Source organism: Pempheris klunzingeri, chromosome 12 (genome assembly GCF_042242105.1).
Source record: "Pempheris klunzingeri isolate RE-2024b chromosome 12, fPemKlu1.hap1, whole genome shotgun sequence".
NCBI lineage: Eukaryota > Metazoa > Chordata > Actinopteri > Acropomatiformes > Pempheridae > Pempheris > Pempheris klunzingeri.
Window position 1 is genome coordinate 9,372,433 of NC_092023.1, and position 15,111 is coordinate 9,387,543.

The following is a 15,111-nucleotide window of genomic DNA, read 5'->3' on the forward strand; positions in this document are numbered from 1 at the left end:
GAGGAAGCTGGCACTGCCAGAAATTATGACATTGCCTTGATAGACATCCTCCTGCTATCCAAGAGAAAAGGGAAAGATAGAGAGATGATCTGAAACGCTGCCACCTACTCCTCCGCCACTGTTCTTCTCCCTCTCCCCTCGGGGCGATCTGCTTCTCTTCTCTTCCTACTCATCTTTTTTCTATAATTTCATGGTGCCTTTAAGGCATATTTTTCTGACTGTGATACTGTTATCATACAGGAGAGATAGGCCTCCGCATACTGAAAGTTTTTGTTGTGTTACCCATCTTTCAATGTAGCTCTTCTCAGAATTTCATTACATTTCTATGCCTCCACACCAGCGACAGTGTGGCTGGAAACATAGATTGAACATAGGTTGTCAGTCGGACACCTCAGGAACATCTGAGGGGATTTTTTTCAAATTTTGCACAAATGTCCACTTGGATTCAAGGAAGAACCGATTAGAACTTGGTGGTCAAAGATCAAGGTCACGGTGCTAATATGACAGCAGAATTCAAAGAAGAATTCATATGCTAATTAAATCAAAATTTCATACAAATATCTAATGGGATGAAATGATGAGGGGATGACATTTTATATATAAAAGTTAAAAGGTCAACTGTGACATCATAATGTTCTGCAAAAACACTTTTCTGGCTGCTATTCAAAAACATAACTCGGGGACAGAAAAGGTGAATGTGACCACATTTCTTTTGTGCCATGCTCTTTTGTGCTGCTGGGCTGAAGATGTGTGTAAAGCATCCACAGTTTAGAGGGAGCTATGTTTGTCTCAATTAACTTACACACTAACAGACATACAGCAGAACAAGAACAATAAAGTCAAATCCATTTTTTATATTCTCCATGTCACAAATCAAACACAATCTGTACAGCAAACAACATCCTCTATCTTTAGACACTCAAGTCAGATGAGGAGTTCCTTCTGCCCTTCCTTTACTACATGACTCTGGACAGACATGGGTGTAAACTACAACTTGACTGATTGACGGACACATACGACTGTGAGGCAGTCATTTTTAGTGGTTTAGTAGTTTTTCGTTTTTGCTGCTGTTCCGGTGGTGAAGGCACTGAAAAATAAGGCTCTAAGTGGCTGAAAATCACTAGATTCTTCTTATTTTTGCCCAAGGGTGGGTTGGTTATTTGTTTGGTTGTGTGTGTGAGTGTTTGTATGTCTATCTAACATTTAACTGGATGGAGTCTTAGACACGCTGTTACTAAGTGCACCATACCTGAGGGCCAACCACATCATCGTTTGGAAGTTAGTGGGTGGGTGTTGCTTTCTCTAGTATGAAGATGTTCTTTTGTTCCTTTCCCTTGTTTAACTGCAAACTGACTATAATACAGTATATACTGGATAATTGCAATGCAAAGATTGCTATGGTTTCAAGCTATTATATAATTCCACCTAATTGTTATGCTGTTTAGATAGAATGAAGATAAATGTTCTTTGCTTGGTGTATTACTAAAGAAGCATACAGAAAATCAGGCGTTTCATTTTTTATGTATATTTTAAAAAAGACAAAAAAACATATGAGCATATGTGCACATATATAGACATATATACACATATGTCTTTATTTTAATATATGCTTTAAAGAATAATAAATGTATAGGAATGAACAATGAAAACATTTTTAAAAAAGAATTTGAAGAAAGAATTTCTGAATTTGCTTATGCTCCCAAGATGGACAAGTGCAAGTCATAAGTTTGAGACCACTAATGTTCCAAATTTATGGGTAGATTAACTAACTCAAAAAATGTAATCATAATGGCCTTAACTAAGCCAACAAACAACTACTCTCATTTTTGGGAACACTGGAAGAAATTTCTTAGTGTGTTTTTAATCACGTGAAATGATTATATATCTGTGTTGTCGTCTTTGTGTTATATTCTATTTTTACATTTATACAGACACAAGTGTCTGAAATTAAGTAAAGATGAAATGGATGAGAAAATGCATTATGTGATTACCTTATGTTGGAGGCGAGGCATATCATAAGCATAACATTTAAAGCCAAATTTGATGTGCTTTCATACCCTGAGCTTATATATCAAGTGTATGCAGTTATGGAGGACATGTCCAGCCCTGTCCAGCCGATTACCCGCCTGTGATGACTGGCTCCCTTCTGCAGACACACTTAAGAAGGCTCCTTGCTCTGTATGTTATCTATCATTGAGTTAGTTTAGGCCAGCATGGGGTCAGTTATTTAAAAGTCTAGCAGGACCAGCCCACCGAGGATGACCTTGGCTTTCAGTTTAAATGTAGTACTGGTGGGAACAATGAAATAACCAACAAAGGTCCCAGGACTTGTGGTGGTTAAAGCCAGAGATCATAAACAGAACTGGTGAAGGACAATAACCAGATTAGTCACAAAGCTAGCAAGATATGAACACTCATTTATTAGATAAAAACAAATAAACATTTGTTTGATGGAACAGTTTATCTAATTACCTCAATTTAATCATAATTCTATCATATTTCAAGGTTGTGTTTGCTCAAAAATTGGGCCAAGTCCGAGGAATGGCTGCCAGGAGTTGGATCAGAGCAGTGGTGCTGCAGATTTTGAGCCACAAAATAACACACAAACATACAAACATGTCAACAGGCATCCAATCATCTATCAAACCTGCATGACAGGTAAAAGAAACCGAAATGCTCAATCACTTCCATACATAGTAAATGCTATGACATGTACACTGCTATTATTTACATAGTCCTAGAGTTGAGCATTCCTTTGCGAGACATATTACCATGCAGTGATTGAAATGACAGCGGAAAACTGAAATTGCAGAATGTTGTCCAAAGATGTTGGAGTCTGAGGCAAACAAAATGACAGTGTTTTTCAAAGTGACATGATAATGTGAGCTGATGACCTGGCTCTGCACCGCTGAAGTGAAGTGATGAAACATTCACATTGCCTTGGGTTAGGAAAAGGCTTAAAGACACAAACAGTCCATTAACACTTCTCTCTTCATCACCATTTTCTCTGTGTAAAGTGATGCCTCTTGACATGCAACCTTTGCGTAGGTGAGTTAAAATAATGTAAATGGCACAACCGGAAGCCATTGCAGCTGCTTCAAATTTCTTATTCTATGCTATGACTGTGGTTCAGGCTTCAGGTGATATCTTTGTGAGCATGGGCAGACTTTCCTTTACACAAAGTACATAAAACAATCGATTACAATCTTGGTCAACCCAAAATCTGAACATGCAAAACTGACAAAATAAAAAAGGCTACAAAAGATCCAACACTCGATAAATTCTTTAAACACAAATACTCTGTAAATGTGAAAGCATTTGACCTACATACAGACACAATAGATATGCTAACAGTAATGCTAATGACAGCTGTTACAAGAGGATACATGTACATTGGACAGAGCACCGCACACTGTAGAAATACCATGACTCTAACCTGCATGACGGTGGCTAATATATCTGTGTGTGTCAAAGTTAATATTTTGGTCTTTTTTTTTTATTTCTGTAAGAGAAATATGCCAAATGTGGCACATTCACATTTGCAAATGGATTAACTTATGTGGTTTTATGTGCATGAATTTAGTATTTAAGTATTTAGTTAAATGGAAATACTATAATAAATAACGGACAGACTGCCCTGAAATACCTATCGCGCCACACGTTTAACTGATTATTATCACAATTAATGTCAACTCATGGCCACCAAATGGAGTGTGTCTTGTACTAGCTCAGTGCTAAAATGTCAGTGGACTGTGGAGTGCGTTTGTAAAAAATACTGTCTCTCCTGAGTGAGGCCTTCTAATTAGATGCTCTACACACTGACATAATTCCAGAAAAAAAGAGGGTTTCGATGGATTCTGTGGCATGGGCTTTCAAAAGCTTGTTCTAGTGAATTAAAACCCCACAATGACAACTTGTTTTGATATAACCTACAGAGAATTAATGTACTTGTAATGGGTTAGTACAATAGATATTAGGCTTACACATCCCACAAGTTCTCCCAAAATGATCTGTTTTGTTGTGGTAATGTGATGGATTAGATAACATGACAAATCATGGCCTACTTAATACTGAAATAGGCACTTGGCTCATTTTAGAAACAATAACAACAACAAATCAATTATTTATCTGAGACGAATCTCTTTATCTAAGACAGACTGATGTTCAGTCTTCTTTCTTCATAATTCCAATTAGCTGCTGAGGTGCAGTTTTCCATTTACAGGCAAACACACGTTAAACCTCCCATGTAAAACAGTTCACTCTCAGCTGTGAAATGTTTTATCAAACACTATTACACTTAAAGTGAAAACAGTGAGCACAGAAGTGAAAGAGTCAAAGAATAAAAAGCAGAGTAATAATGCAATAGCTTGTGATGATTTTTACTGTAGAATAAAGACATATTCATCAGCCAAACTCTTTGAAGTCTTTTTATATTAGGATACATAATCGACCTAGTTTTTAGTGCTGCCTGCTTGTTTCGCCCTCTACACTCTTTTAGGCTTTCACTCATGAGGTCTAAGCTGGGTTTTGATTTCACTCAGTGAGAGCTTACACACTAGCTTAGCCTCATCTTTGGATAAAATCCATGTTGCCTGAGCATAGTAGAGGACCCATGGCAGTGAGAGAGAGAGACAAAGACACAGCGAGGAAGACTGAGGAGGGATTCTTGTGACAGATGGTCCCACTCGGTGTCCGTGTCTGTGGGCAGTAATGCAAGCAATGGCTCCCAAATACATTTTGGCATCTCTTCATCAATGAGGTTAGTGAGCCGAGTCGGTAGTTTCAAATGACTTCGCCCCTCTTGTCTTCCATACGGCCTGAAATTTCACGGCCTCTGCTGCTTTCCTTTCCCTGCATTATCTTTCCCGCTGCCCCCATCTCTATAACCCTGCTTTCTCCTTCGTCATCGTGCTTGCTCACCAGTTTACTCTGCTTCACCCCTTTACTCTCACTAAGACTCCTATTCCACCCAGATTCTCTTTGCTCTGTCTCAAAAGAGTGTGAAGTGGGAGATGGCTGCACAGCATTTCTTTGGCTGACTCCAGCTTAGCCTCTAATAAGATTTACTTGGGGGCTGATTCTCTGCTCCTTGTCTGCCATCCTGGAGTGAAGTCGTCTTGCCGCCAATTGTGCAGGTGGTGGGTAGTAAATTATACACACTTCCCTTTGAGCTAGTCAAAAGTGAGTGGAAAGGGGGGTTGTAACCTCCCATCCCCAAACTATTATCGCCACCAACAGTAGTTCTCACCAAACCTCAGCACCATTTTTCAAAAACATCCAGAACATGAACCTATGTTTATAAAACCTCCACAAATACAGGCACACATCACAGCGTACAAGCACACACATGAAGGCACATATTCATACCATGATGCACAAACAAACAAATCCTTCCCTACCATTCATACACCCACTCTACTTCCACCACCCTCCCATTCTCTGTCATCTCTGCAGCTCAATAAAGTCGAAGCAAAACAGTGTGTACAAAGAGAAATGATGCTGGTTACATGTGGGACTGCAATGTATTACAATGGACGGAGGCCGAGGGCCTCATCAGCATCAATCTGATTGGACAGGACATATCCTCTGGGCCACCTCTCTGTATTTCTCCATCTCTCCATCTCTCTCTCTCTCTCTCTCTCTCTCTCTGTCTCTCTTGGTAGAGTAGTATTGATGGCCAATCCCCGGTGGTGGTTGGGGTCTGTTTGGGGTCGTGGCAAAGCACTAACATCTGTCACAGTGTTTTCTACATCTCGTTATAAATCTGTCACACGAAAGGAGACAGGAACATGAATAAGACATAGGGCCGAGAGACCTGTGATAGGGAAAACATATGTTGGTTGTTCATGTGTATGTATAGCAGGCAGCTCATTGAGTTATGTGTGCGAGCGTGCAGGTGTTCTGGTAGCCATAATTTTTTTGCTCTTTTGGCCATTCGTCATATATCAAATGCTGCTGTCATATTGGAAAATCAATTCAGGTGCTAAATGTCTTTCAAACAACAATTACAGGGAACAGGACAGGATAAATTTGGTTGCCTGCTCTCTGATGTCATTGCCTGACAGGTGTGAATGACCCAAATAATATACTCTGATGCAAAATTTAGGAATCATGTGTGCAATTCGTATCATGGGACGAGCAAACTTCTCCCAATCAAAAGCTTTTGAAATGTATTTCCCCTGCATTTGTCCTTTAAAGACAGACAGCCATCGTCCCACCCAGAAGCCATTAGTCAGCCTTATACACAATGACCCCCAGAACATCCTCAATCAAACATGCCAGTGTGAGAAGCGATGAGAATACTTTGAAATCAGCCCTCAGCTGTCTGCCAGTGAGGCAGCATAGGGAGTGTGATGAATATATAAATGCAAAGACCCAGTGTCTCTCTAATTAGAGCAACGCACTGATTCTGTTTATATCGCAGACCAAACATAACTTCCCCCAGTTCCTGAAAAACCTGCAAAAAATCTGTTGAAAAATGACAGCGAGCAAAGCAGCGCATTGCTCTCGCTCTTTTTTCTTTATGTTATTTATCTATTTATTTGTGGGACCCTGTAAAAACTGTTTTTGCGCTTCACAACAAGACTGGTCCCGTTTACTCAAATTAAGAGATTACTAAAATCCCCGCTCGTGGTGACATTTCGTATGCTGACGACGATTCCTTTGAATGCAGATCAGACGTGACATTTAAGTGAATTGACGTTTTTTCATGAAGTTAATCAGCGGACCAAGTCTTCTGACTCAAGCCAAAATCACTTTGGAAGTCTTCACGCATTTTTTTTTTCATGTACTGTAATTGGATACTTAGAAATGTCTCTGGGCTCCTTTCAAGTGTAGTAGGAGAACTGCCAGATGAGACTTCTGTTACAGATGTCGAGACTGTGTGACTGAGGTATCTCACTGCAGGAGAGGAATTGTGATCGGCTGTTCTTGTAGAGCACATAGAAGTCATCAACCCCCCCCACCACCACCACCCCGTGCTGCTCTCTCTCTGCCCCTCTGAGGCAGGTGCTGCTCAGCAGTTACCAGACATTGCTGACTTTGGCTATTCTAAGAAAAGCTGAAGGAATACATATTCTTTAGTGTGTCTGTCAGCTCACAGTGAATACAGGTCCCATAGGGCCTCCACTGTGTCATCCACACTGTATGGTGTGAATGACTCAGGTATAGAGAGACAAGTAGAGGCTTGTGTGAGCCACAGAACTGCGCCGTCAGTTACATAACAATTGTGGAAAACAATGACTCTGTAACAAAAGAAGTAGGATTTTGGCTTGGAAATGTTCCAGGGGATAAAATGAGTTGTAAGGAAGCAGAATGAGTGTAACAGTAGTGTACAGTAAGCAGGCAGCATGGAACCAAACCATCACAGCACTTAACATACAACTACTGCAATAATTACACTTTGCACAAATAATTACACTTTGCACAAATACAGTATCACACATCCAAGCCCTCAGACGTACCGTTAATCACACATTCTTCGTTGCACTGTAATGCATAAGCAGTCCACACTAGCTCAGCTGCAATGTGAGCATCAAACCAAGCAGGATGGAATAAATTCAACACGCAGCTTGTTGGGCATCAGGAGGCACCCTGTTAAAAATCCAAACAAAGTCCTATCTGTTGTGTTGCAAAGCAATAACAATCCCTAAGAGCATTTGGATGTGTGTGTGTGTGTGTGTGTGTGTATAGTTTTGAATGGTAGACACTTTAACAAGCATTGCATACAAATAATTAACACACTGTTTCCCAACCTTCTATGTTTAAAGTACTCCCACGGTCCTATCAGATGAGCTCAAGAGCACATTTGTTGATCTAATGTAGTAGGTAGCTTAGTAAGCAGTGAGCTGATCATAGAAAAACTGAATTCTTCTAAAAACACAACTCAACAATCTTGGAACAGGCGTGATAAAAGAGTTACCTACAGATAACGCTCCAACAAGGGCATTTGGGCAGTAGATAAAAGATGGCTGTCAATATTTGCCTGGACACAGATCTGACAAAATGGTGGATGTAACAAGCTGCTATGGAGCTGTGCCAGGAACTGAAACCAACTGCTGGTGGCAGAGTACAAAGCTATTCTGCAGATGTCTCTATGTGTTAGTGCCACTACTGTTTTGTACTCATTTAATGCTTACATGTAGCATTTAGGCTTTAGGTGTCATATACAACACAAGTTTGTGGAAGTGTTGTCCTGTCGAGCCATCCTGTCATAACTGGCAGTTTTCTGGTTAATGTGACAATAAATATTCTGTTTGTTTATTTTATTCTTAAACATGAATATGTGGTTAAAAAAAATTTATATACTTTTTGTTTTAACCAATTCATATTCTTTTAAACTATCTGAGGTGTCCGGGTATCCGTAGAAGCAGCCTCCCTTGTTGGGAATCACTGGTTTTATTACTAATTTGGTAGCTGACATGAGTAATCGTAATACATTCTAAAAATTGCTCCACTAAATAGCAATTAAACATGTTCTTTGCCATAAACTGGACCACCAGCAAGCAAACACAGGGATCCAATCAAAGGTTAACCCTACATGATGCTGAGTAGTGGGCCTCACATTGTGAAGGGATTAAATGGTGAAAGGTGTACCTCTGCTGCAACATCACTTAACTGATTAAGGTACCAGCAGGCCTTTATACAGCCCATTGAGGATCTTATGATGGATTAAAATAACTGCTGGGTAATTAACAGGGGCCAGTAAAATGGCCTGATCATCCCCCCTGTGAAGAGCTGGTAAAAAGACATAACAAAACAAACAAATCCATTACTAAGATTTATGCAGCATTATTAAATTCACTGAGACAATGATAGTGAAAGGGCAGCATTCCATCACGTTTACAGCAAGGCGAGTAATGAGTTGTCATAAGCAGAGAATCAGATGGAGGATATTACATTATCCATGCCAACACTTTCAATGGAAGCATTATTTCAACTTTTGTCACTACAGATTGAGCAAAATAAAAAGAGGAATTGCACTGCAGGTTCTGCAAGTCTATTGGCATACAGGAACAAAAAGAGCAAGGAATCACAGTAAATCTCCTTGACGTTACCTTGGCAGGGGTTAGATGAAAATGGAGGGTCACTAGTGGTGTGGTGTGTGAAGAGGGCTCAGTGGGACAGAACACTGAACAAATTGCTGCACATTAGAGGAGTAGGAAACTACTTTTTTGACTGTGGCCAGATGGCTATGTTTTCTACCTGCTTTGCTCTAAACGTACACTTTTAAATGAAATGGGACATTACAGGGATTTGGCATAACTACATGAACACGTGATAAAAAATCTTTTAAAAGTTCCCTGCTACAAAGGTGGGCAATAATAGATTGAATGACATTTAACAGAAACTGCAATTTCCTGTATGTCCAACATACCCATGTTGGGAGTAATGCACCTCTGTTCATCTTCTTTTCTTCTTTGTCATTGGTTTTTATGACTTTCAGGACTTTTGCTCTATGTTTAGCCACACAATGCATTGGTGGTCTTGCAAACTTCTGGATGGATAGAAATGAAATTTGGTACAGACTTCGATGGTGCCCAGAGGATGAATCTTAATGACTTCAGCGATCTCTGACTCATCATCAAGTGCAACCATCAGTCAAATTGGGAATTTGATCAATACTTGGGTTTATGATTGAATACCTGCAAAACTTAAAACATTTCCATTAGCCTCAGGCATAAATTATGTTTAGTGCTAATTAGCAAATGTTGGCAATGCTAACACACTAAAATGACCATAGTGCTAAACATTAGCATGCTAACATTTCGCTAGATTAGTTGCAGTATCTTTTTATGAGGTGATTTTGTATACTTCAAAATCAGAAAAAAAAAATCCATGTCATAATCTGAAATATGCATAGGATCTGGATTTACATAATCACACAACAAGACGACAGCTTTGCCATCCCCTTTTCTGTCACTTCCTTTGAATTAAATGCAAGACAGACAAGGTTATAAAAGCTTTGCTTCTTATGTATACTTATCTGCCCTAGAGGACAAACTTCTACTTTTAAAATGAGGTTTAAAGAAATTCTAGGGCGCAAATCTCAAGACGTGAGAAACCAATGACAATGCATAACAGCTGCCACAGCCTGATTTAGTTGTGTCATACATCTGACATAGTATACTCTTGAGACATTCACCTTTGATTGTTCAAGATGTAAAGTGTGACACTGGGACCTTCCTGCATAGGCTGTGGTCATGCTTCAGCTTTTTAAGGTTAATACTGACTTTGCTGACACTCACCATCTTTGTTAGTCCCAGTGTGGCTCTACTGTGTGACAACTGACAGATAACTAAGACATTCATGTTAAAATAGACCAGAATGGCAGCACATGAAGTTCAATTGTGTTTAGCCGCATTATGATAGTCATTGCAACCTTCCTTCCTGGAAAACTGTGAATATATTTTTAAAAAGCATGATTCTACCCTATTTTTTTTTTTTACCATTCTCGTCATTGCCTTATATTAATCTGTTTAAAGTACAAGACTGAAGGGAGAAAGCAATAGATAAGGAGCGCAGCTGTAGTACTGACCAGTGTTTGTTTCTTTCTGTGACAGTATCATAAGCTGATGGCATCTTAAAACATGACAGGCATCAGTACGCAAAAGATAGATATACCCCTTAGTTTTCACTCCTGGTGTTGAAATCGCCCTATTCATTCTCTCCAGTTGCTTCAGCCTATAAATAGGATGGCATCTGCCAGCTGTGTGGTCAGGCGATATATCCAGGCAGCCTTGAGCTGTCATCTTTAAACGATAAGAGCGTGGGAGGACTGAATAGTCGAGTGTTTGTGTGCATGGTGTCTGTGTGACATCCTCGTTAATATATGTTCCACCAGTGCAAGGACAAATGAAGCCAAATAAGGACAAACTTGACGCTGCAACTACTCCTCTCACTAAGCAGGCAAATTTTCCTCATCACCTCACTCCTACATTAACTCCCCTCCTGCTCTGCTTTTGTCCACTCATGTTTATTCAGGTCTTGATCATAATTCTCCTCTCTCTTTTTTTTCCCCCACCGTTGCTGGTACTCATGGTTATTCTTATCCTCATTGCTCTTCTCAACCTTAATCTCCCTCTCTTCCTCTTTTCTGCAGCTACATTCGCCACCTCGATCATCTCATCCTCATTCCCGTCACCTCCTCCCTGTTTATGCCTACCCTCTACTCCCCTCCCTGTTTCCCATGCGATGGCAAGGACCCGACTGCCACTCACAGTGGGATGGCAGCGAACAAAAGAGCAAAGCAAAAGGTCAACTTATCCCGGTTGTCACTCACCACTCACCACCCTGCCTTGTGCCTAGTGCAAGAATGCGGGGCCACCCATTGATCCTCATGTCATCAACTGCACATTATTCCCCACCCTCTCCAGAAACTGAATGTTCCCTAATCACCCACTTCTGCAATATTTGATTATCAGAAGTCAGACTGTAAACAGTAATTAAGCATGTTAAATGATACCCAATCAAGGCTAACAAAAGCTGCTCAATCAGAGGAAATATGCCCTGAATAATTTTCAATGAGCAATAACAAGCTGTCAGTTGCAAACTCTATTCACATCTTAAATGTTTTACAGCATCATCAAGAACTTCTGTACACCCTCAAGCATTTGTACAGGCATGACATTGTGTTATAATGTTACATAGGTGATTGTAAAAGGAAACAACTTTAAGACGATTAGTTTGATAATGATTGCTAGAGTGCTCTAACAGTTTAAACACTCCCATCTTTGACTACTGAACTAATCAGAGTTCTGCAAAAAAATGGAAAATGATTTGCTAGCAAGCCTGTTTAATTACCACACTTTTGCATCTCAAGCAGCGACTGATGCCAAGTCATACAAGTGTGTAATACATTTTTTATCTTATCTCTGCAGCAACGAATTGTACCATCTCTTCTGTATACTTAGGGTTTTTTTTTTTTTAAAGAACCTGAATGCCTGTCTGCTTCATGTGAGCCTCATCAGGATTTAAGTTTACACAAGCAATGTGAATTGGAGTACTAGATTTCTGTGCATTGTTAGGGACCACAGCTAAATGAACAGGGATAATTATAGCAAAAAGCAGGACATATTATCATCTTTCTGTGCCTGTCAGGGGCACTATGAATAGCAATGAGTCATCAAGGCCTTGTGCAACTGGGGACAAACGTACGGGCTGGTAACAAAGTACAGGGGACATAAACAGCCTTTTAAGGTCCCAGGAACCTATTAAAGTCTTAATGATTCATTTTAGTGGGAGAATTTCTAATCACTTTTGCAGTCAACAGTGTATGGGACCACCTCTCAGTGACTGAAAGAGATAACCTTGACTAAAATGATTTCATTGCTAATTTCCTGTCTGTTTTGTGCAGGTGTGTTCACTCTAGGCACTCATGGGGAATCCAAATGAGGCAGACAGAACATTTCAAGGAAAAATCTGAAGGCTGATAAATGCGCATGAACAAGATTGCAGTGTTCATCTCTCAAAGAGACACACAGACCGAAATATTTTTCTCTCCCACAAGAGAAGTGGAGTATTGGTGCTGGAATTACACTTGATCATCTTCAAATGATTTTTACTTAACATAACGTATTACCTTTAGCTGCTGAGCTCTAACTCAATGCTTCCACCTAGCTTTTCAACCAAAGAAGACACCTTGCTGTAGTGCAGTGGCACAACACTTTGCAGATGGCAACACACACACAAACACACACACACACACACAGCCATTTCACTCAGAGACACATGGATCATCATCAGTGGCTGCTCTCCTAGCGACCACACTGACTGATCAACATGTGAAACAAACAGCATTGGCTCATGGTCCGAAAAACGTGTGTGGTCAGGGCAGTCAAGAGGACCGGCTGACATGCCCAGGCGCCCGAGTGATCAAATGAAATAACAGGGTCTATTGCGGAAAAGATCCAGGGGGAAATCGCGCTTACCTTCCTGCACAGCCTGGAAAGGGTTGTTAGGCTCAATAAGTTTCACAGAGTGGGTGATTTTCTCGCTCTGCAGAATGTCGTCATTCAGACTCAGGTCTGAGATGGCAAGTTGGAAAATCTCGTCATCTCTCACAGCGTTTTCCTCGAATATGGCACCTGTTGAATGAGACAACACCAGGTTGTTTGGTGAGGAAGGGGTGAAGTGTGGCTGCAAGGTTGAGCTGAAGGTGGAGGAAACAGTGAGTTGCACCTTCATTTTGGACCAGCGCTGTTACAGGCTGAATAGAGTTCTTTTTAATGTTATTGTCCAAATCCTGTCAAAGTGCTGCATAATGGGACGAAGGTAAGTGACATTTAGCTTCATCTTTACATTGTTTGTTCAGCCTTCAAGTTGTGCAACACGAGAGTCTCAGTTTTGCCCAGATTGGACTTCAGCACCATGGAGAGAGACACAGCCACAGCATGTAAACACCATTATTTGACGCATAAAGTGGCCAAACTTCGTCAGTAAATGATGCCTGGTCATGCCTGGTACATCAGTGGCACCCTTCCCAATAAGCATTATAGGCCCAGTGTGGGAGGCACACTGAAGCTTAACTGTCTCTCCCCTCCCTCTTTCCTCCTCTGTTTATCAAAATGGCATCAGCTGCTATGGGGAGACGCACATATATCACGGAAAAAAGGTTTCAGGAAATGAGAAGTACAATTGGGGTAAGCTAACGTTAAGTTGCGCATCGGCCAATATTATCTGGATGGAGTCCCACCTCTGTATTAAGCCAGTGACTGAGCACCTGCTGCTTGCCAGACTGTTGCAGTAAACTGTGAGCAGCAGCAGCAGCAGCAGCAGCAGCACCGAGGCGAAATTTACTCACAGTGACATTGGCATTTTTATCTGAGATTACAATGCCACTCATTATGAGTGACTGCATGCATGACAAGGGAACCGAAACCAAGGCAATCATTCAGTGTGTGTGTGTGTGTGTGTGTGTGTGTAGGGGGGAAATCATGTATGCGTTTCAAAACTGTCAAATGAAATATAACGTTTAAGGACAAACATCCGATCAGAATCGTTTGGGCGCCATATGAGTTTTAAGCTCTGAGGAAAAAAAAAAAAAAAAAGCAGCTCTGGTATGAAGTTTGAGAACAAAAGAGGCTCTATGCGTTTTGCATCTCTAAAACCAAACTCCGCTGACATTCCCTCCGTCTTCCTATTGACATTGCGGTCACGTTCCGGTGAAAGTTGAGGCTTGTCGGGTACAGACAAGAGGCAGCTTGGTCCATTTGGCTACTGGACTTCTATTTCGTCAAAGCTTCTACAATACAGGCCCTGTCTGCTTACTGTAATGCGTGTTTTGAATACAGAATTTTACAGATTTACAGGCCGACAGTGGTGAGGTTTAGATCTGAAGCCAGCGTGAACGCAGTGATCTGCCGTCGAAAAGTGTAAGAAATGTCTGCACAAAAAGGCTCATGTATAAATAAATGATGATAAATAATAACAAAATAGCCCTGGCAGTAAAAGGTCAGAGGCATGGCCATTTACAAAATGCCAACTTTTCAACTCGCCAGAGAGTCAAAGTGTTGCTTAAACACAAGGATGCAAGCTGAATAGACTATTTATCCCGCCCTCTCGCTAAAATCCTGTGATCAACGCAGTATGCGCTGGCTGAGCTTTATCCTCGCACGCTGTCCCTTTTACACCTGTCTAACCCAAACAGCATGTTGTTTTATCGGACGCTTACCGATATGTATGATGGAGTCCGCTTTGGCCGAATGGCATTGCAATATCCACAGGGAAAGGCAGATCAGCAGCAACTCCATCTCGGGATTTCAGCGAGGCGGCTCATCCAAGCTCTGCTCGGCTGTCCTATAGCCTGCTGTCCAAATGGAGCACCCAAAGAAAAAGGGGGGAAAAAAGATGATCAAAACCCCGCACAGCACAGATCCGCGTCCCTCCTCCTGGCACAGCAGACCCGCATGAAGCCTTACAGAAATTACCACAGTTTTTTTTTTCTTTCTTTTATCTCTCTCTCTGTCTCTCTCTCTCTCTTTTAAACCAACAAAAACAAGCCGATCGCAGGAAGGTGGGCGACGGGGACCCGAGGTAAGACTGAAAAGACAGGTAGCCCGGTGAGAGAGACCGGTGTTACCTCTCTCACTCTCGCCTCTCTCCCTGCGCTCC

At 41.1% G+C, this 15,111-nt stretch overlaps 1 protein-coding gene across 1 annotated transcript in view; it reads right to left on the minus strand.

The window, feature by feature from the left end:
* The window catches only part of grid1a (glutamate receptor, ionotropic, delta 1a), a 214,515-nt gene extending 199,765 nt beyond the window's left edge, over positions 1-14,750 (minus strand). Inside the window, exons 1-2 of the mRNA XM_070841114.1 lie at positions 14,672-14,750; positions 12,930-13,085 (exon numbers count right to left, since the gene is read on the minus strand). Of these exons, the coding sequence (XP_070697215.1) occupies positions 12,930-13,085; positions 14,672-14,750 (235 nt within the window). The remainder of the gene's footprint in view (positions 1-12,929; positions 13,086-14,671) is intronic.
* Between the last annotated feature and the right edge of the window lie 361 nt (positions 14,751-15,111).